Here is a 23,288-nt window from a genome sequence, read left to right on the forward strand (position 1 = left end):
TAGGGCCTTAAATTGCTAGTTTCATATGTTGAAGTATCAGCAGCATATTATGGGACTACTTAAACAGAAAATGATGTTGATTCCTGACTGTGCTGAATATAAAGAATTGCAGGATTTAATGCATTCTGCTGAACAAGTTGGTAAACATACTTTGCAGTGTGGTTTTGACTCTTTAGAAGCATCTTGCAGGGCTGTTGTCACTGAGTCTGTACTTAGAAGGCATGCTTGGCTTAAGGAGCAAAACTTGCCAGATCATATTCATAGGCTCATAGGTAGGTACTAGGCTATCGGCCCAAGGGCCTACGTAAGCCTAGCCAGCAAGGTTCCATGGCTTACGCCACCCAAGAAAGATATTTACCTGTGACACTGTCGAGCAGAGACACAGAAGTGATCCCCGGTATGTGTTTCGTATTTCCCATCCACTCGTCAAGATTTTTCTTGAAGCTTGCTAATGAAGAACTTTGCTTGACATATATGGGTAGCTTGTTCCAGAGTATAGGAAGTCTCTGGGACGGGAATCTATCCCTCCAGCGTGTCCTGTTTATTGTGGTGACAAGGTTTAGGTCCTTGGAGCGTGTAGCTCGGAGGGATTGGGATTTCTTTAGGTGTAGAATGTCCAACAGCTCTGGGTCTGACATAGCTTTATATGTTAGGCAGAGATCACCTCGGAGTAGGTGATATGCTACAGAGTAAAGCTGGAGTTTTTTGAGGCGGTCAGTGTAGGGCATTTGTTTGAGGCCAGTAATCCTCTTTGTGAGGTACTTCTGTGACCTTTCCAGCTGCTGCAGATGTCTTGTGAGGTTCATTGCAAAAGGGGCATTGTACTCTATAATGGGTCTAATGAGTGATGAGTAGAGGGGAACAATGACCTCTTTTTTTTCCTGGATGAGACCCCTTTTATGATAAGGTGTGCCACGTAGAAGGAATTCCTGACTACTGTGGCGATGTGACTATCAAAGGAGAGACTACTGTCCACCTGGGTCCCAAGGTCATGTTAAAGCTAAATTATTGGATGCTCCCTTAAACCAAGACAACCTGTTTGGCAACAAAGCAGAACAAGTTCTTAAAAAGATGGAGGAAAAAAAACTATATCTATGCAAACTGTTAAAGATTTCTTGCAAGTACAGTCTCCCAGATTTAGTAGGCATTGGCCTTCTAAGAACTGGCCCTTTCCAGTCTCTTCCAGGCCTTCTCAGTCAAAACCCAGGAACAGCAGACCACCTAGGCTGCAGTCTCCAGGTACACACGGGGGGCTCCCACTTCCAAAGCTGGAAGTAGTAAGACACCCCCCTATGGAAAAATGTCACAATGACTTAACCTTAACTCTTCCAAGCCCTGCTCAACTGCCTGTTCCCTTAGAGGGAAAGCTCACACTGCATGCAAAAAACTGGTAACTCATTACCCAGGACAAATGTGTTTTAAATATAGTTTTCCAAGGATACAGATTCCACTTCCACACCTTACCAGCCCCAAACGGTTGGCCAGACCTACCCCTAAATCAGTGGGCGGAGGCTCAACAGCAGGTTCTCTCTCTTCTAAGTGTCAGGGCTATTCAGCCTGTCCCAGCAGAAGAAAGGTGGCAAGGTTTTTACTCCAGACTTTTCCTGGTACACAGAAAAGACAGCTCATCCTATCCTGGACATCTCTATTCTAAACTCCTTTTTGGTAATCCCAAAATTCGAAATGCTAACACTTCAACAGCTGCTTCCTATGCTAGGCAAATGTGCCTGGTTGACAACCTTAGACTTAAAGGAAGCTTACCTGCACATTCCAATAAGGGAATCTTGCAGGAAATACCTACGCTTCAGAGCAGGCTCCATACACTATCAGTTCTCTGCACTTCCCTTTGGCTTATCTACTGCGCCCAGGGTATTCACAAAGTGTCTAGCTCCAGTTATTGCATTTTTCAGGCAGAGAAATATTCAGATATACCCATACCTGGACGATTGTCTAATTCAGGCAGAAAGCCAGGGCATGCTATTAAAACATTTGGCATTTGTAAAGAAACTTCTAACCTTGCTGGGGTACACCATAAACGAGAAGAAATCTCATCTGGTACCCTGCCAACAGATTGTATTCCTGGGACCAAACTTGAACATAACTTCCCAGATGGCTTACCTCACGCCAGAGAAACAAGTTTATTTGACAGCCTACTTCAAACTACTGGCCACAAAGACCCAGCTATCTGCAAGGAAAATTTTACAAGCCCTGGAGTTCATGGCCTCTTATATTCTACTAATTCCATATGCAAGACTGCATATGAGGAAACTACAATGGTATCTAAAAAGCCTGTGGTGTCAACATTCTCAGGACCTGGAATCAATGATTCCTATCATTCCTTGTATAAAGACAGAGTTCCTGACGTGGGCAGAGGCCTGCCACCTCAACAAGGGGCTCCCTTTCAATCTACCCCCTGCCGCCCAAACCTTGACTACAGACACATCAGACTATGCATGGGGGGCTCACTTGGCAGGGCAGTGCATTCAGGGCAAATGGAACCAGAGTCAGATGCACCTGCATATCAACCAAAAAGAAATGTTAGCTGTACAGAATTCCCTGACTACACCCTTCCAGGACAATTATTGATAAAGACAGACAACACCACAGTTATGTGGTACATAAACAAGCAGGGAGGAACCCACTCGTACCCTCTCTGCAGACTAGCCATGGGTCTGTGGAACACAGCCTTGAGCTACCAAGTGCACCTACAAGCTCAATTCCCTCCAGGCAAGCTAAATTCACTGGCAGATGACCTAAGCAGAAATCTCATGGACCCACACGACTGGAAACTGGAACCAAGCCTCTCGGTTTATGCCTTCCCCCCTCTGCCTCTCCTCTCGAAGGTTCTGCTAAAGATCAAACAGGACAAGCCAAGGACAATACTGATTGCACCAGACTGGCCTCACCAGCACTGGTATCTCCTCTTGCACAGTGTGGTACTGCTGGAGCCATGGCACCTGCCTCAGACACCTTCCCTGCTGTCCCAGCAGGTGGGCCAGATTCTGCACCCTCAGCTTCAAACCCTGAACCTTGCAGCCTGGCTAATTCCTTCAGCTCTCCAATAGCATCCCTCAGTAAGCAGGTGCTAGATGTCATTCTGGAAGCAAGGAGGCCAACTACTAGAAAATCCTATGCTGAAAAGTGGAAAAGATAATGTTCCTGGAGCCAGACTCAGGGGATGGGCACAACAGTGCCCAGCTTACCTCATATTCTTCAGTACTTAACAGAAATGCTCCACAAGGGCCTAGCCTTCTTGTCAAAATTCATGCCTCTGCCATTTCAGCACATTATAATACTGAACCTCTCCTCTTCTCTCACCCCCTGCTAAAGCAATTCCTCAGAGGGTCTAAAATTGTAAGACCACCCAGGCGAGCCCCTACTCCAACCTGGGACCTTAACTTTGTATTGGCAAAGCTCACTCTCCCTCCATTTAAACCAGCTGCAACTGCAGAGTTGAAATTCCTTTCTTGGAAAACAGCCTTCCTTCTAGCCATCACTTCAGCAAGAAGAGTGTCTGAATTACAGGCCGTCATGGCAGTGGGAGCCCTTCATTATAGTCCATGCAGAACAGGGTTTCTCTCAGGACCAATCCTTCCTTTATGCCCAAGGTGGTAAATCAGTCCATTCATTTGCCTACTTTTTTCCCTAATCCACAAAACAAAAGAGAACGAATACTGCACTCCTTGGACGTGCACAGACAACTTAGATTTTATTTGGACAGGACTAAGCCTCTCAGAAAGTCTGAACAGCTGCTAGTTGGCTTTGCTGCAGGGGCAGAGGGGAAGGCCATTTCAAAGCAAACCATTTCTAAATGGATAGCCCATTGCATTAATTTCTGCTATAAGCACCATGGAAAACCTACCCCACAGAGGATAAGGTCACATTCCACCGGGGTTGCATCTACCTCTACAGCCTTTCTCAGGGGAGTCCCTACCAGGGACATCCTAGAAGCTGCTACCTGGAGCTCTATACATACCTTCACCAAGCATTACCACATGCCCATTTTTTCTAAATCCAGAGCTGGTTTTGCCACTGCAGTCTTGCAGGGCTTAATAACTGGCCCTAATGCTCTTTAACTTCCTCCTCCCTTCCTTAGCTTTGGGAATCAACCCAAATGTAATGACTGCAACAGTGAAACATGAAGAACATAGTACAGTTGTTGTACACTTACCATAAATGTAGATGTTCGAGTGTATTCACTGTTGCAGTCCTGGTTACCCCCCTCCAGCCCCCTGACTTCTCTTGGCTCTACCTTTGCTTCTTGTTTTAAGCTTTCTGGTGTATTTGCTTTTTGATGGAGGTGTAACATATCATATAATTGCTTCCCACTGTGGGGGCACCTGACATCTGGGGCAAGAAAAACTGATGTAATGGCGTCTGCTGCATGTTTTATACCCCTGACGACCTGATGTCACGGAAGAAGACAGCATCCGATGCAGGAATCCAAGACTTGGATATTCAGGCCGGCTGAGGGCTACCTGCAAGCAGATAACCCAAGTGTAATGACTGCAGCAGTCAATTCACTCGAACATCTACATTTATGGTAAGTGTACACAACTGTACTTTTTTTGTCCAGGCACCAGACAATACCACTGTAATGTGGTACATAAACAAGCAAGGGGGTACACACTCCTACCCTCTATGCAGGCAAGCAGTGACCTTGTGGAACACAGCACTGACTTACCAAGTTCAATTACAAGCACAATTCCTGCCAGGAAAGAAAAACACATTGGCAGACGACCTAAGCAGAAACATCATGGATCCCCATGATTGGAAACTGGATCCACAAGTATTTGCAATGATAACTCAAATATGGGGACGCCCAGACATAGATCTGTTTGCCAACTCCTAAAACTACCAACTTCAAAAATTTTAAGCAAGGACATTCCACCCACAAGCTTGGAAAGTGGACGCCCTCACATTCAGTTGGAAAACATTGACAGTGTATGCCTTCCCTCCACTGCCTCTTCTAGCAAAGGTGCTGCTGAAAGTCAGATTAGAGAGGCCACAAATGATACTCATTGCTCCAGACTGGCCACGCCAGCATTGGTACCCAATACTAAGGAACATGGCCCACGGCCCACCATGGATTTTACCACAAATTCCTCACCTGCTCACCCAGCAAGACAGTCAGATTCTGCACAGCCAGCTGAAGACTTTAAATCTGGCTGCATGGCAAATCACCTAAACAACCAGCCAACTTTTCTATCTAAAGCTGTTATGGATGTCATTCTGGAGGCCAGGAGGCCCAGCACCAGGTAAACCTATTCAGACAAATGGAAAAGATTTAGCGCCTGGAACCAGGCTAAAGGCCAAAATCCTCTACAGCTAGACATTCCTCAGATTCTACAATATTTAACTGAAATGTTGCACAAAGGACTTTCCTTTTCATCTATTAAGATCCACGCCTCAGCAATTTCAGCTCACTACAACACGGATCCTCCTTTATTTTCACATCCACTCCTAAGACAGTACCTCAGAGGGGCCAAGAACATAAGACCGCCCAGGAGAGAACCAACACCAACTTGGGATATCAACTTTGTTCTGGAAAAGCTTACACTGCCGCCTTTTGAACCAGCTTTCTCAACTGATTTAAAGTTTCTATCATGGAAAACTGTCCTGCTGCTAGCAATAACTTCAGCCAGAAGAGTCAGAGCTACAGGCACTAATGGCAGTGGAGCCTTTCCTCATCTTTCATCAAGACAGAGTCTCTCTACGAACTAACCCCTCCTTCATGCCAAAGGTGGTATCCAGTGTGGCCCTAAACCAAACCATTCATTTACCCACCTTTTTCCCAAACCCCCAGAACAAAGGAGAAAGACTCCTGCACTCCTTGGACAATCACAGGCAACTATGTTACTACTTGGATAGAACTAAGGCTTTCAGAAAATCTGACCAGCTCTTTGTATCCTACGCTACAGCATCACAAGGAAAAGCTATCTCAAAACAGACCATTTCAAAATGGATAGGCCATTGTATACTTTTCTGCTACACTCATCATGGAAAACTGGTTCCTGCTAGCATTAGGTCCCACTCCACCAGGGCTGCAGCTACGTCTACAGCCTTTCTCAGGGGGGTACCAACCAAGGATATTCTGGAAGCTGCAACTTGGAGTTCAGTGCACACCTTCACCAGGCACTATCACTTACCCCTATACTCTAAGACTAGAGCTGGCTTTGCCACTGCAGTTTTGCAGGGCCTACTAGCTTCCTCTAACCCTGTTTAACTCCACCACCCATCCTTAGCTTTGGGATTCTACCCAAGTGTGATGACTGCAGCAGGGTAACATGATGAACATAGTACAGTTTTGAAATTTATTGTAGATGGCAAACTTACAGAATACAGTTGTGCAAGAAACAGACCTGGTTTTACAGAATGTTTTTGTAATGTTTGAACAGTAGAACACAGTGTTGGGTGAAAGGGACAATGTTAATATTAAAGAAAGCAACTGATAAATACCATAGGGTCAGTTCTAGGTCCTGCAATCCTTAGAGTTTTTGTATTCAAGAGACTTGAAAAGAGGATAAGCCTCTTTAATGTCAACATATATATTTGTAGCAGTAGAAGGGGGTGTTAAGGGAGGGATTTGGAAAGGCTGACCAGGTGGGTTGCCGGAAAGGTTTTGACGTTCATTATTGACAAATGCAGTGTACTGTACTTGGGCAGCAGCAATTTCGGGCATGAAACATCAGCGGGAGGTGATGGAACAGAAGGCAACAGATCAGGAAAAGGATCTGGGGTATAGATGGCACCTGTATTGGACTGCCAGCTGAAGAGATAGTACTCAAAGTTAACACTGATAAGGATATGGTGAAGCAGAAACATTTCCCTATTACTTCTGGAGTTCCTCCATTGAGGATTCACCCCAGCATTTATTTTGGTACTGTTTTCTGTGTGCAGTTCTGCAGGCCAAAGACAGGGAGGAATATCAGCCTTCTTGAAGGAGTCCAGAAAAAAGCCACCAGAAAGGTGCATGGGACAGAGAGGGGAAAGGGAATGTCCAGAGGCTAGAAGAGCTAGAACTCTTCTCACTACTATCAGAAAAGAGACAATGGGTCATGATGTGAGTGCACAAGATCTGGCCATGAGGATGTGAATGGGATCTTCCTGGACAAGGGGAAGCACAGTCAGATTGTAGAGACTATTCCTTGGATAACTGAAAGAACTTCTTCAGAGAGAAGGTTGCGCACCCATGGAAAGAACTGCCTGAAAGGGTAGTGGAGAGCAAATCCACCAAGGGGAAAGGTGTAGGGCTGGAGGGAGAGGTAGGTTGTTAAATAAAGCTAGAAGGAAGACGAGAGAGTTCTGTTTTGTGTTTTGTGATCATGCAGTATAGGAGTGAAGTTGGGTAATGTGTCAGAAGGCAAGGACTGTTGAGTTTGAGGAGGAAGTGCATACAGGTGATTATGCCAAGATATGTTTTGGCAAAGCTGTTTGACAGTAATGAATTAGAGGGCATACAATGAACACAGACCTTTCCTCAAGATGCAGATATATGTTAATAAAACAGCGGGGAAGTGCAAACAGTTAACAGTGTAGGCCTAGGATATGTTTTGGCAAAACAGTGTGATAGTCACAAAGCAGGAGGATACAAGTATATAACAAGGTAGATGTCCTTCAAGAATGCAACTGCAGTCCTGACATATGGGTTGTCCTGCCTCAGGCAGCCCTTCGGTCGGCCGGATTCCAAAGTCTGGGTCCAGCGTCGGGTGATGTCGCCTCCTCCCCGACGTCAGAGCGGCTGGAGTATAAAGGCATCCGCCGACGCCATCTTCTTCAGTCTTTCTTGCCGCGCGGTGCCCAAAGCAGAAGCAGTTCGCAAGTGCCGGTCAGTCAGCTCCTGTGTTTTCAGTTACCGAAGTCATCTAAAAGCTAAGTACCCCGTTGGGGAACATTTTTTCTTGCCTCAGCCGATGTCAGAACAAATTGAAAAAGTTAATAATTGTTTGTCTTGTGGTAAACAAATACCTCATAAGGACTTCCATTCTTACTGCCTCCCTTGCCTGGGCCCAGACCACGAAGTCTCGGCCTGTGCTGCCTGTGCTTGCTTTAATAAGCGCACACTCAGGCGCCGGGCAGAATTTTCCGAAGACTTTTTTGGCGAATCTTTCGCTTATATCATGCCGTCGGAACAACCGACAACACAATCTACCAAAAAACGCAAGGCCCGGGACCGACATCCTCGGCCCGCGTCATCCACCGATACCACGCCTAAGCCCTCCGCGAGTGCTTCGGTCCCTTCGGAAACGGTAATTCTACCGCCCCAGGCTGACGACACCGCTTTAACGCGTTTTTCGGTCCCGGAGATTTCAACGGTGCCAGTTGTTGATTTTCCTCCAGAAACCGAAGCTCTAGATTTACCCGACACCATTCCTGTGGACAAGGTTACCCCTGCACGTGGGCAGCTAGGCCTCCGGTATCCATGTACCTCAAGGCCTGTGCACGTGCTAAGGCTGCCAGCCAGGCCAAGGCCCATCCTAAACCTACTGCTCAGGGCCCCTCTTCTGATAGACAGATCATGACTCTTGCTGCAGATCTAATCTCTCTTATCAGGGGTTCTCAGCTGCACCCAGACAGAGGTTCTCAGCCGCCTGCAGATAAAAGGCCTAGAACTGAGCAGACAGACACCCTCTCTTCAGATGAAGCCTCTGGGGATTCAGAGCACTCAGATATCCAGGAAGAATCCTTCCAGGCCTATGAGGACTCGGATGCTGAGGATTCAATTCCCTCTGCCTCCCCTCCAGAGGATATTTCTTTTGGTGAAGTTCTCCACTCCATGAGAGAACATTTTCAGTGGCAGGGTCAGGAATTCTCTGACTCCAGGAAAAGGCTACGTACCTTTTTTAAGCTACCCCAACACAGACCTTTAGCTGTTCCTCCAGTGTTGGATGTCCTTGATGATGTATACTCAGACTCCAGTGCTTCGCCTGATTCTCTCCCTCCTGCTCCTGTCAAACCTGACAGATATTACAGGGTCCCTGAAACCCATAAGCATCTCTTTAAGGCCCACTCTGTGGATCTAGAGACTATTTCACAGGGCCCCAAGGCAGTGGCTACTTCCTCGGCCAAAAACCCTCTGCCCGCTGACAGGGAAGCTAGGTCCCTGGAGAGATGGGGCAAAAAAGTTTATACCTCTTCCACCCTTGCCATGAGGTCACTCAGCTGCCTTTTTCATATGTTTCAGTACCAGGATTACTTAATGGATGATTTGCAGAAAAAGTTAGCCTCTCCTGAGCTTATAGATAGAAAGACATTGCAGGATTTGGTTCATAACACCCAGCAGGTTAGCAATCATTTTCTTCAGTGTGGTTATGATGCATTGGAAGCTTCATGTAGGGCAGCCATGACAGGGGCCGTTATACGTAGACATGCTTGGTTGAAAGAACAGCCACTGCCAGACCATGTTAAAGTTAAGCTCTTGGATGCGCATCTGGAAAAAACAGAAGCTTTTTGGTGCTAATGCACAGGATGTGTTGAAGTCTATTGAGGAAAAGGCAAAATCAGTACAGACTGTCAAGGATTTCCTCCAGGTTCAGCCTCCCAGATTCAGCAGGAATTGGCCTTCTAAGAATTGGTCCTTTCCAGACTCAGACAAGTTTTAAAGGGGAAAGAACAGGGGTGCTCAAGGTAGAGGGCAATACCGAGGCTCCTACAGGGGCCGCCAGTGGCAACCACCAAATCAGAGAAGGTGGCGCAGGGAGTTCACCTGCACCACAGGGACAATCACAGTGACTTGACTCTCACTCCGCTTACCAAGGCTCAAAGAGAAGCACCTCTAGGTGGAAAATTATCCTTATTCTCAGAAAACTGGCACATTTTAACCAAGGACAAATGGATTCTGGACATAATAGACAGAGGTTACAGGTTCCACTTCCACACCTTACCAACGAGACAAGGCATGCCAAACCTGCCACAAAATCAAAGGGCAGAGGCTCTCTTACAAGTTTCAAAGCTGTTACAAATAAAAGCTATAGAAAAGGTTCCTCCTCACGACAAGGCCAGGGATTCTATTCAAGACTGTTCCTTGTTCCAAGAAAAGAAAAGCAATGGAGGCCTATACTGGACTTGTCCGTTCTAAACACTTTTCTCATTGTGCCAAAATTCAAAATGCTGACATTACAGCAACTCCTTCCCATGCTGGGCAAGGGGTCTTGGCTGGTTACTCTGGACCTCAAGGAGGCATACCTGCATGTCCCAATCAGACACAGCTGCAGAAGATACCTCAGATTTCTTGCAGGAACAGAGCATTATCAATTCTCAGCATTGCCGTTTGGCTTATCTACTGCACCCAGAGTATTCACGAAATGCCTGGCATCAGTAGTTGCACATTGCAGACTCCAGGGGATTCAAATATACCCTTACCTGGACGACTGCCTCATACAAGCAGACAGCAAACAAATATTGATAAAAAACGTGGACTATGTCATTCAGTTGCTACAGGCTTTGGGATACACAGTCAACATTCAAAAATCAAGACTATTGCCATCCCAAAAGATTATTTTTCTAGGAGCAAAACTGGACACACAATCACAAATGGCTTTCCTCACAGAGGAGAAACAACAGCATTTACCAGATTACTTCAAAAGCCTAGCAAAATTTACCCATCTGACCGTAAGGAAGATCCTGCAGGCCCTGGGTTTCATGGCATCTTGCATTCTTCTGATACATCTGGCAAGACTACACATGAGAAAGCTACAATGGTACCTAAAAAGCTTATGGTCTCAACACAGCCACGACCTAGAAGACGTAATACACTCATTCCATGCCTGCAAAGGGAATTTTTGTGGTGGGTTCAAGCAAGCCATTTAAACCAAGGCATGCCTTTCAACCAAGTTCCAGCAAGTCAAACCGTTACAACAGACGCCTCAGATCATGGATGGGGGGCACACATGGAGGACAGATGCATTCAAGGTCAATGGACTCCCACGGAAATGCCGCTGCACATAAATCAAAAAGAGATGTTGGCAGTGATGCATGCAATAGAAGCCTTTGGAAAATCTCTTCAACAAGGCCATCTGCTAATAAGGACAGACAACACCACTGTCATGTGGTATATAAACAAACAAGGAGGCACTCACTCGTATCCCCTCTGCAGACTAACAATGGCTCTTTGGGAAAAGTCCCTGAAACTGAACATCCATTTGCAATCCCAGTTTGTTCCGGGCAAGGACAATGTTCTGGCGGACAGGTTGAGCAGAAATTTCGTGGATCCACATGAATGGATGCTGCAGCCACACATTTTCTCACAAATAACAGCTGCATGGGGAAGACCGGACATAGATCTCTTTGCTTCTCATCTCAATCACCACCTGGACAGGTTCTGCTCAAGGACACACCATCCTCTAGCCTGGAAAACGGATGCTCTCTCCTTCAGCTGGAATACTCTAAAAAGCTATGCATTCCCTCCTCTACCATTACTGACCAAGGTGTTACTGAAGATCAAAGCAGAGCAACCAAAAGGAATATTGATAGCTCCAGAGTGGCCGAGGCAGCATTGGTATCCCTTGCTACTGAGCATAACTCACACCAAACCGTGGCCCTTGCCCCAATGGCCTCTGCTGCTAACTCAACACAATTACAGGACTGTTCATCAAAACCTGCAAACATTACAACTGACAGCTTGGAGGATGCCATGACTTTGTCCCATGTCCCCCTCTCTGAAAGGGTTCAGGAAATCTTGCTGGAAGCACACAGACCTTCCACCAGAAAAACCTATTTGGCCAAATGGAAGAGATTCATCATCTGGAATGCCAAAAAGGGCCAGGATGCATCAGTGATGAGCATACCTCAGATATTAGAATACTTGGCAGAAATGTTTCATAGTGGCCTCTCATATTCTTCCATTAAAATTCACGCTTCAGCAATCTCAGCAAATTACAACTGTGACCCACCTGTGTTTTCGCATCCCTTGCTAAGACAGTTTCTAAGAGGGATAAAGAATATCAAACCTCCCAGAAAACCACCAGTTCCTGCATGGGACCTCAACTGCGTCTTGGAAAAATTAACTCTTCCTCCTTTTGAACCAGCAGCATCTTCAGAAATGCAATTTCTCTCTTGGAAAACGGTCTTCCTGTTGGCAGTTACCTCAGCAAGAAGAGTCTTGGAGATACAGGCCCTCATGGCAGTACCTCCCTTTCTCATTTTTCATCAGGACAGAGTTTCTCTAAGGACCAATCCTTCATTCATGCCAAAAGTGATATCCAGGGTGTCTCTAAATCAAGCAATTCACCTGCCTACTTTCTTTCCCAATCCTCAAAATAAAGGGGAAAAGCTGCTGCATACTTTAGACATACACAGACAATTACGCTACTACTTGGGCAGAACAAAGACCACCAGGAAGTCTGACCAACTATTTGTAGCCTATGCTGCCGGAGTGCAAGGAAAGGCAGTCTCCAAACAAACAATGTCAAAATGGATTGGACACTGCATCAGATTCTGTTACTCCTTCCATGGAAAGGGTGTGCCAGCCAATATTAGACCACACTCAACCAGAGCTATAGCCACATCCACAGCCTTTCTAAGAGGAGTGGCTACAAAGGACATTCTAGAGGCTGCTACATGGAGCTCCGTGCATACATTTACCAGACACTACAACCTGCCTTTATACTCCAGATCCCGAGCAGGCTTTGCTTCTGCAGTCCTGCAGGGTCTTTTAGCTATACCATCCCTTGCTTAGATCCTACCACCCCCAGCTTGGCTATGGTATTCAACCCATATGTCAGGACTGCAGTTGCATTCTTGAAGGACATAGTACAGTTTTGTACCTACCATAAATGTAGATGTCTGATAGATATGCAACTGCAATCAGGTTTTCCCTCCCTCCTACCCCTCTGCTTTTTCCTTTGGTCCTCCCCCCCCCTCTCCTATTTAGCTGGGGATATCTGTTATGGTGTATCTGTTTATTACCATTGTGCATGTCTGGCAATTTTTTGCTTACCCATTCACAAAATTTAGCCTTCCTTGGAGGGCACCTGGCATCTGGGGCAAGAAACACTGAAGAAGATGGCATCGGCGGATGCCTTTATACTCCAGCCACTCTGACGTCGGGGAGGAGGCGACATCAGCCGACGCTGGACCCAGACTTTGGAATCCGGCCGACCGAAGGGCTACCTGAGGCAGGACAACCCATATGTCAGGACTGCAGTTGCATATCTATCGGACATCTACATTTATGGTAGGTACAAAACTGTACTTTGTGGTTTAAAAATGATAACACTTGTGTAACTGGCAAGGAGTGGGAGAGGGCTAGTACATGATAAAGTTTTGACAGAACATTCAGCGGCATCATTTGACCATAAGCAGGTTGTAGGAGATCAGAAGTTTGTGACAGACTGCACTTTGAGCGTTGGATGGAACTATCACTCAACTGTTTTTAAGGAGTTGTAGTAGGATGGAGGCTATCCTGTGACAGGGTACAGTCATTTGCTATGTGCTAATGTTTGTAATGTTGGAGATCGGTACCATATGTCAGAGTAAAGCAGGATATAGAAACCAATAGCAGCAAATGACATGCAGATTTCTAACTTTCCTATTTATCCTGCATGTTGCAGTGGACAGCAAAGTGTAAATTGTTACAACATTACCTTTGGCCCTGCTCTTAGGCCTCTGTTTTTACCTACCAGTAAGAACAGGTCACAGCCATGCAGCAAGGTACAGTAAAGGTATGTGGTACAGTGATACAGTAACAGGATTCATGTTTAAGCATGTTATCAAACATTGAGGTTATAGTCAGAGTGAGTAATAGTGACCTCAGGCTTTGAGATTTGACACATTTGGCAAGGTGAGCTGTGATGTGCAGTTATGGTCAGAAACCGTTGAGGTCCTCGCCTCTGACACCAGTGAGGGATGTTTACTAGGAACAAAAATAGATGCACACACTGTTTTCAGATGCAGTTGTCTGTGCCAAGCACGGTTTCCCTTAAGAGCACACAAAAAACACTCTCCAGTCCTGGGGCTGGGTTCCCTCTCTCCCCCTCCAGGCCCCAAATAAGAATCCACACTGACTGCTGAGGAGCCCTGTGTCCATGTTCCAAGTATCTGATATATACACACACACACACACATACACACACACACACACACACACCTATTTGGGAAAGGCTGGCCCAGATTACCCGCTCTACCACCTCTGCCCAGGCTACAATGTAGTTCCACTGCCACCAACCAGCTTACTCGAAGACTCTTAACAGGGTATCCAATTATACTGAGTGAAATTAATACTAATACCAGTGGTAATGTTGACCAAACAGCAAGACTTTCAGAAGTGTGATGCCACACTTTCACTAAATAAATATAAGTACTCTTAAAGGTTAAATATTTCCAAAAAAGATCAGCCCCAATGAAAAGTTTAAATATGTTTAATAATAATAAATAAAAGAACATGAAGATACTGAATGTCTGTTTACAATAAACGCCAGTTTCAGTCACAGGAAATATTAAAAATAACACAGATGGAAAGATTCACACAGATACAGAAAAACAATACTTAAGTAATCTCACTATATTTTCCTGACTGATCTAAAGAGTTACTGTTTCCTACTTTCTTAATAGAGCAGGGCAAGGTGATGTGGGTGAGTGTTTCTTCTTGTCAGGTTTCACAGACAGACTGCCCTGAGACTTCTGTGTCGTGTAGTATTAAAGCTTCATTTCAGTGCTGGATTACAGAATGACATCACATCTGGTCGCCTGACACTCTGATTCCCACACTACCCCCTTTAGTAGAAGCTGAACCAGAATCTTGCAAATATGTGTTACAATATACACACATAGCAATGCTAAGATGTATTACAGCATCTGGAAGCTATAAAACCATTTCAACACTCGCACTTTCCAGGGTAGTGATAAGTTTACAACTAAAGACAATACAGCAGGATTCCTAGTCCTTGTTTTCACAGATGTTGCATCTCTGGCTACATTCAGACCTGTGAGAAACGATCTTTATGGCTTACAGCAAGTCATTTAATTTCAGGTTATAATTCAAAGTTCGCTGGACTGAGAGTAACCCCTTCCCATCCAGCATCCTCTGTTAGCATAGTAATGTCTTTCGGCTTTTCCTGGTTAGGGGTCGCCACAGCGGAACTCCGATCCGCTAATGATTGACAGTGGCGTTTTACGGTGCCGAGTTGCTAGCCCAATGGCCAGCCTTCAAAGAAGGCACACCCATTCACGCATGCACCTACCTGCATGTCTTTAACGTCACTTGACCATGGGGAGGACATGCAGACTCCACACAGAAGGCCTCTGTTAACATGCACTGGATATAAAAAGTTTACACACCCCTGTTAAAATACCAGGTTTTTGTGATATAAAAAATGAGACAGCGGTATATCATTTCATAACTTTTCACACCTTTAATGTGACCTATAATCTGTACAGTTCAATTGAAAAACAAATCTGTTAGGGGGAAGATATAAAAATAAAAAAAAAAAACATACAATAAGCTGGTTGCATAAGTGTGCACACCCTTAAACTAATACTGTGTTAAAGCACCTTTTGATTTAATTACAGCATTCAGTCTTCTTGGGTACACACCTGCTATCAATTAGAGAGACTGATACTCTTTTACTGATTCATACACATAAACACACAAAGACATACTCGGAGGCTCTGATCAAAAATCTACTAAAACAGCAGAGGCCACCAAAGCAGACACCCAAACAACTGCCACCTCAGCACATAAATGCAACACATAGACCACATAGTCAGTGTGCCAAACAGTCACAGCCCTTAAGGCCAAACACAATGCCAGACACACTCGTCATTGGTGACTCCATAGTCAGACACACTGACGTCCCGCTCACCAGACTGAGTAAGGAGAAGGTCACAGTAAGCTGCCTGTTGGGCGCTAGAATCCGCCACATAACGCAAGCACTCAGGTCTCTCAACAGCAGGTACAAGTACGACTTAGTCATTGTCCACACTGGTGTGAACGAACTGAGACGTACCTCCCTGGACTACATGAGAAGAGACATAGAGGAGCTCTCTGATTATGTAGCCCAGGCAGGTATGACCCTGACCTTGAGCAGTATCCTACCTTCACCAAGAATGATGCCACAATACAGAGATAAGATAATCAGCTTTAATAATTGGCTTAAACTCTGGTGTCATTCAAAGGGGATCCAATGTCTGTCTGCCTGGGATGACATGCTGGACAAGCCACGCTGCTTCGCAAGGGACGGCTTGCACCTGTCACCCCTGGGCTTCCGGATATTGGCAAAGGCTCTTGCCACCCCCATAGTGCCTTTTTTAGGCAAGGCTCAAATTCTAAACCTACCACCCTAGAACACAAAAAAGGAAAAAAACTAAGGGTAATGCTGCTCAATGCCAGAAGTCTCAACCTCAAGATGCACGCACTCGAGGCCCTTCTCAGTATGGAGAACATCGATGTCTGTGCTGTGACTGAAACCTGGTTCAGGGCTCCTGAGAGCACCCCGGCACTATCAGGTTTTACCTCATATCATGCGTTCCGGCCCCAAAATCCAGACACCACCAAGAAAGGAGGGGGGTGTCCATATTCATCAAGGACACCCACACCTCAAGGTTGGTGGCAACGCATGATGCATCGGAGACCATCCAGGTGCAATTAACCATAGGCAAGACTGCTCTGCAATTTGTAGCATGTTACAGGCCACCCTCTCAAACTCAGGAACCTCACATAGCTTTCCTGAAAACCCTGGAGGGGATAAATGTATCTCCAAACACCATCATACTAGGTGACTTCAACTACCCGAATATAGACTGGGATCACTACTCAAGCCCCAACACTCTAGCCCAAAGGTTCCTAGAGTTCATAAACTCAAATGCCATGGAACAACTAGTCACCATCCCCACAAGAGGTGAAAACATACTTGATCTCATCATCACGAACATGGGGTCACAATGTTCAACACCGGAAGTATACCCCTCACTGGTGAGATCAGATCATAAACTAATCTCACTGGAAGTCCACATCTCGCCCCCACCTGAGATAAAAAAGACCACAGTGAAGAACTTCTCAAAAGCCGACTTCACACTTCTAAAGACTAGTGTGGTCTCTTTTAAGGCCTCCGAGCCTGCGGAAACCATTACTCAAGCCGCTGAATCACTTACAAATGCCTTCTACCAGCACCTACAGGACTGCATGGATCAGGCAATCCCAAACAAAACAAAGACTCTTTGTACCAAAGGCAAGCGTCCAATCTGGTGGACCCCAGCCATAAACAAGCTCTACAACAAAAGGAGGAAGCTACTACAAGATATAGCAAAATCCCTAAAAGGTAAGACACCTTTGATCATTATAAGTAAAAAACTACGATCTCTCATAAAATCATCCAAGGCAAATTTTGAGAGAAAAATCGCTAAGGACTCAAAAGACAATCATAAGGCCTTCTTTAGCTTTGTCAGAAACCTGGGAGGAAACTCCCAGATATGCTCAGAATTAGTTCAAAATGATGTAAAAATCACTGAACCTACAGACATTGCCAACATACTGGCTGACAGGTTCAGTGCAAACCTCTCCCCCCTCCCCCCCAAAAGGAGAGATATCTATACCAAAGGATTGTAGCCCCCCAAACATCTCTAACGCTCAGGTGAGAACTGCTCTCTCCAAGGCGAAAAACACAGCATCCATGGGACCAGATGGTGTCCCCGGTTGTGTGCTCCACAAACTCAATGAGGAATTAAACCCGCAGTTAGGACAGCTGTTTAATCTTAGCCTCACCTCAGGATACGTACCCAAGGAGTGGCGTACGGCAACTGTGGTCCCACTTCACAAAGGCGGTGCCTCCACCGACCCTTGAAATTACCGTCCCATCAGCCTGACAAGCCTGATCTGCAAAGCTATGGAGAGGATCATAAATGAACTCATAAATAAAGACATAGGAGACTTGCAGACTTTGGATCCAACCCAGTTTGGCTTTGTCAAAGGCAGATCACGCCTTTTAAACTTGGTTGACTTTTTCGAAACAGTCACCATGGCCATTGATGAGGGAAAGGCAGTCCACACAGCCTACCTCGACCTGGCAAAGGCTTTCGACACAATACCCCACTCAGGTATCATTGAAAAACTCATCAGCTTAAATGTAAACCCATACGTCACAAGATGGGTAGCAAACTGGCTAAGTGACAGAACCCACAGGGTCAGAGTTGCTGGCGCCATGTCAGACTCAAAGCCTGTCACAAGTGGTGTCCCACAGGGCTCAGTCCTGGGCCCACTCTTGTTCGGCATCTACTTTTCAGAAGTACAAGCAAACACAGGAGGGTTATGGCTGACAAAATTTGCAGATGACTGCAAACTGGTTGCCATAGTCGAGAACACATCTGACACAGATATCCTTCAGAAGGGTCTCATAGAAACAGAAAACTGGTGCCAGAGCCATGGACTAAAGTTAAACGCCAAAAAATGCATAGTCATACCCTTCGGGAAAAACAAGGTTACCCCTAGCTACCATATAGGTGGCAATCCACTGAGCACAGAAGAGGTTATCAGGGATCTGGGGACCCAAGTTGACAGTAACCTTTCGTTTGACACTCACGTTGCCAAAGTAGTTAGGAAAAACTTCTACATTGCCCACCTGATCATGAAGGGATTCACATCTAGATCAAGGGAGGTCATCGTCCCCCTGTACTCATCACTCATCAGACCAATGATTGAGTACAATGCCCCATTCGGAATGTATCTGACCCGACACCTGCAGCAACTGGAAAGGCCCCAAAAGTTCCTCACCAAAAGGATAAACGGTCTCAAAAATATGTCTTATGCTGCCTGACTGAAGGAACTCCAGCTCTATTCAGTCGCTTACCGTCTGCTCAGAGGTGACCTGTGCCTGACATACAAGGCCATGTCCAACCCAGAATTGATGAACATGCTTTACCTCAAAAAAATCTAGATCCCTCAGAACTACAAGGGCGGGAGACTTAAACCTTGACACGATTATTAATAGGACGTGCTGGAGGGACAGATTCATCACCCAGAGACTCCCTATGCTGTGGAACAAAATCCCGGTACATGTGAGGCAGAGCACCTCGCTGGCCTTGTTCAAGAGAAATCTTGACCAATGGATGGGAGATCGCAGATATACCCCAGGGATTACCTCAGTGTCACTGCTTGACAGAGGCACAGCAAAATAATGGGCATAGTATCCTTCAAACTAAAGGGGTGGCGAAAGCCACAAAACTCTGGGCTAGGCTTATAAATGCCCTTGGGCAGATAGCCAAGTATGAACCTATGAACCTATGATTAACCCCAAATAAAGTTTAGCTGTCCTAGTAGGATTTTCCTGACACTTACTCTGTTGCCTGCTACAGCAAAAGCCATGGTTCGCAGAGAGCTTACAAAGCATCAGAGGGATCTCATTGTTGAAAGGTATCCGTTAGGAGAAGGGTACAAAAAGAATTTCCACAGCATTGGATATACCATTTCCACAGCATTGGATATACCATGGAACACAGTGAAGACAGTCATCATAAAGTGGAGAAAATATGGGACAGCAGTGATGTTGCAAAGAACTGGGCGCCCCTCCAAAATTGTGGAAAAGACAAGACGAAAACTGGTCAGGGAGGCTGCCAAGAGACCTACAGCAACACTGAAAGAGCTACAGGAATTTCTGGTAAGTACTGGTTGTGTACTACATGTGACAACAATCTCGCATATTCTCCATATGTCTGGGCTATGGGGTAGGGTTGCAAGACGGAAGCCTTTTCTTACACAGAAAAACATCCATGCCCAGCTAAAATTTGCAAAACAATATATCAGGTCTCTCAAAAACATGTGGGAAAATGTGTTATAGTCTGATGAGACCAAGGTTGAACTTTTTGGCCACAATTCCAAAAGGTACATTTGGAGCAAAAACAGCACTTTGCTTCCCCAAAAGAACACCATCCCCACAGTGAAGCATGGTGGTGGCAGTATCATGCTTTGGGGTTACGTTTCTTCAGCTGGAACTGGGGCTTTTAGTCAAGGTGGAGGGGATTATGAACAGTTCCAAATACCAGTCACTGTTTGCCCAAAACCTTCAGGCATCTGCTAGAAAGCTAAAGATGAAAAGGAATTTCACCTTTCAACATGACAATGACCTCAAGCATACAACCAAATCAACAAAAGAATGGCTTCACCAGAAGAAAATTAAAGTTTTGGAATGGCCCAGCAAGAGCCCAGACCTAAATCCAATAGAAAATCTGTGGGGTGACCTGAAGAGGGCTGTGCACAAGAGAAGCCCTCACGATCTGACAGATTTGGAGCGCTTTTGCAAGGAAGAGCGGGCAAATATTGCCAGGTCAAGATGTGCCATGCTGATAGACTCCTACCCAAGAAGACTGGATGCTACAATTAAATTAAAAGGTGCTTCCACAAAGTATTAGTTTAACGGTGTGCACACTTATGCAACCAACTTATTGTACATTTTTTATTTTTTATATTTTTTCCCCTAACAGATTTGTTTGTTTTTCAATTGAATTGTACAGGTTATAGGTCACATTAAAGGTGGGAAAAGTTTTTAAATGATTTACTGTGGTCTGATTTTTATTACATCACAAAAACCTGGCATTTTAATAGGAGTGTGTAAACTTATTTATATCCACTGTACATACATTTCAGTAGTTACCACAATACACCCTGACATACATATATATTTCTTTTCTGTCCAGCAGGACTCACTATTGATACATTTTAAACACAAGCACCTGTACAAATCAGTTTGATATACAAATGACATAAAATTCTTTGCAAAACACCAGTTAGCTATACTAGCATATATTACACATGCACTGACCTACTCTTTCTGGCATAGCTGGCACTACTTCACATCATCACATCCATCACATGTGCAATGCAACATAAGACTGGGTGCGTAATCAGTAATCAGGAAAATAGCCATAGACTGTAGCCATATATTCGTTACCTGCCATCAAAATCCATCATTTTGTAGTTGTATTGATAGATTTTTCTTAATAAGTTTTGAATATTGATGGTTCTTGACTTTATTTTTACTGCAGGCCTTTTCTATTGACATAATCCGTCATAAAGATTCCATTGATGAACTAGTCAAAACAGAGGATGAAATTTTGGGTGCATGTGGAGAAGAACAGAAGACTATCCTTCAGGTAAATAGCAATGGGGATTGCATTTTTTTGCATTAGTGGGTATGCTGTGCATGGACTGCTACAGCAACATTGCCGAGTCCTCAACATTTGATGTGCGTTTGTGTGTTTTGCAAAATGTGTAGCTTTAGATAGTACATTGTTTCTCAATTTTGTTTTCAGAGTAATTTAATTATTGCCTTTGCTTCCATTATTGTAATAGGGCTCTTTTTTTTTTCCTTCAGGAGAAAACTGCATCCTTACTGCAGAAGTATGAGGAAGTCAGTCTACAAAACTCTGAGCGCTATGCACTGTTAGAGCGGGCACAGGTACTGGTTAACCAGTTCTGGGAGACCCATGAAGAGCTGAGCCCATGGTTGGATGAGATATTGTCATTTATCACCCGGCTACCACCTCCTGCTATTGATCCGGAGATACTGAAGCAGCAGCAAGATGAGATGAGGGTAAGAAATCCAAGGATCCCTCTATTTAGTCTTTTTGAAAAACTGCACCACCAAAATACAGCATTATCATCACTAATGACTGCATTTAGTTTTCAATATGTCACATTATTATCATATGATCTCATATTGTCAATCTTCATTTCTCCTTGACCTTTGGGACACAGTTCCTATCCTCGTACTGGCTCGGTTGTTACACAACTCGCGCAAACCAAAAACATTTGAGCTGAGACTCTACCCACAATATCCCTCTCCAGATTCTCAGATCTTGTTTGCCGCACTTGTCGCAAGATGCATCAACCAGTTTCTCTCACAGCTGAGTAAAAATTTTCATTTTTTTTCCCTGTTCAGTCTCACATTTCCCTGATATATACATTTTTTATATTTTATATATATATATATATATATATATATATATATATGTGTGTGTGTGTGTGTGTGTGTATGTATATGTATGTATATATGTATATATATATTTTTTCCCTGTACTTCTACCCACATTTCTTTGTCGATTGAGTGTGCTTCCCTTTTACCATATGGTAATGTTAAGTTGTCATTCTCACCTTCATTCTTGCTGGATGGGTTCGGCTCCGACTCGGCCTATACTATAGCTCGAGAGCTATTTTTACTGGCTCGAGGCAGCCCTATAACCCACAATACCATGCGCTAACTCCCCAGATCTCGTTTGCCGCTTCGCTGCGAGGTTGCCTTTTTTTACTGGCTCAGGTCAGTAAAGAGAATTTTTTCTATAGTACTATATTTCAGGTAGTTTTCCAGATAGATTTCCTTTTTTTAGGTCACTATCTATTGTTTTATTCATTACAGCCCTTTTGTAGCCCTTCTTCCCTTCTTTAGTTAATTTTTATCATTGGGCCTACGGGCTTTACCTTAGTTTTCCCCACCCCTTAGTGTCTGTGTGTGGTGTTTAGTCAGTTCCCTTAACTTTTTTCTAGTTTTAAGTTGAGTGTGTGTGTGGACTGACTGTGATTACTGTGTTTGCTGTTGTTAGGGCTATGTCCAAAGACGCTAAGGTCTCGGGATTCAAGAAGTGTGACTCGTGCTGTCAGAAAATGTCTCTGACAGACGGTCACACTTCTTGTGTCTACTGCTTAGGGCCTTTACACCTGCAGGACTCTTGTTCCGTCTGTCACGGGTTTAGTTCAAGAGTCCTGCAGGAGCGTCGTAATAAGCTCATCTTAAGGGGCTTATTAAAGCCCGATGACTCCTCGTCCAAGTCTGGCTCGGGGAAGTCTTCAAAAACCACCAAACCCTCGGCTCCAGCTTCTGAGTCGAGGGCTGGCGTTATTGAGATGGCTCCGACATCGGTTCCAATCGGATCCGAGGCAGGCAAAGTGGTATCCGCTCCGAAACCTGCATCGGAGCCGACCCCAGCCCGTAAGCGCTCTAGATCCCCCCTCACTAGAATCCATCCGATCGGCTCCGAGATCACCTCTCCTATCGGAGCGGAGTCATAGGACTCACTCATATAGGTCATCCAGGTTTTCCGACCACGATATTGAGAGGGTGGTCAGTAGGCTCATAAAATCTCAGGCACTAGCCCAAATGCTCCAAAGCCCGTCTCACCAGACTGTGGCTCCTTCGGTACCGCTATTGATTCCTTCTCCGATTCACCTCTCGAGTTTGGAGCCGGAGTTTGTCGGAACCATAACCTTGCCCACGTCGGAGCCGATACTTCCACCTTCGGCTCCGATGTTGTTGGCTCCGACTTCTTCATTGGTTCCATCCATGGAGAGGTCCGGGCGCCGGGACTCC

At 45.1% G+C, this 23,288-nt stretch overlaps 1 protein-coding gene across 1 annotated transcript in view; it reads left to right on the forward strand.

The window, feature by feature from the left end:
* Positions 1–23,288, forward strand: part of LOC122792184 (microtubule-actin cross-linking factor 1-like) — a gene marked incomplete in the record, with an annotated part of 3,579,694 nt that overhangs the window by 2,829,155 nt on the left and 727,251 nt on the right. Inside the window, 2 exon segments of the mRNA XM_044059907.1 lie at positions 20,971–21,078; positions 21,300–21,518. Of these exon segments, the coding sequence (XP_043915842.1) occupies positions 20,971–21,078; positions 21,300–21,518 (327 nt within the window).

Source organism: Protopterus annectens, chromosome 1.part2, assembly GCF_019279795.1.
Source record: "Protopterus annectens isolate FY-2018-M chromosome 1.part2, PAN1.0, whole genome shotgun sequence".
NCBI classification, from domain to species: Eukaryota; Metazoa; Chordata; order Ceratodontiformes; family Protopteridae; genus Protopterus; species Protopterus annectens.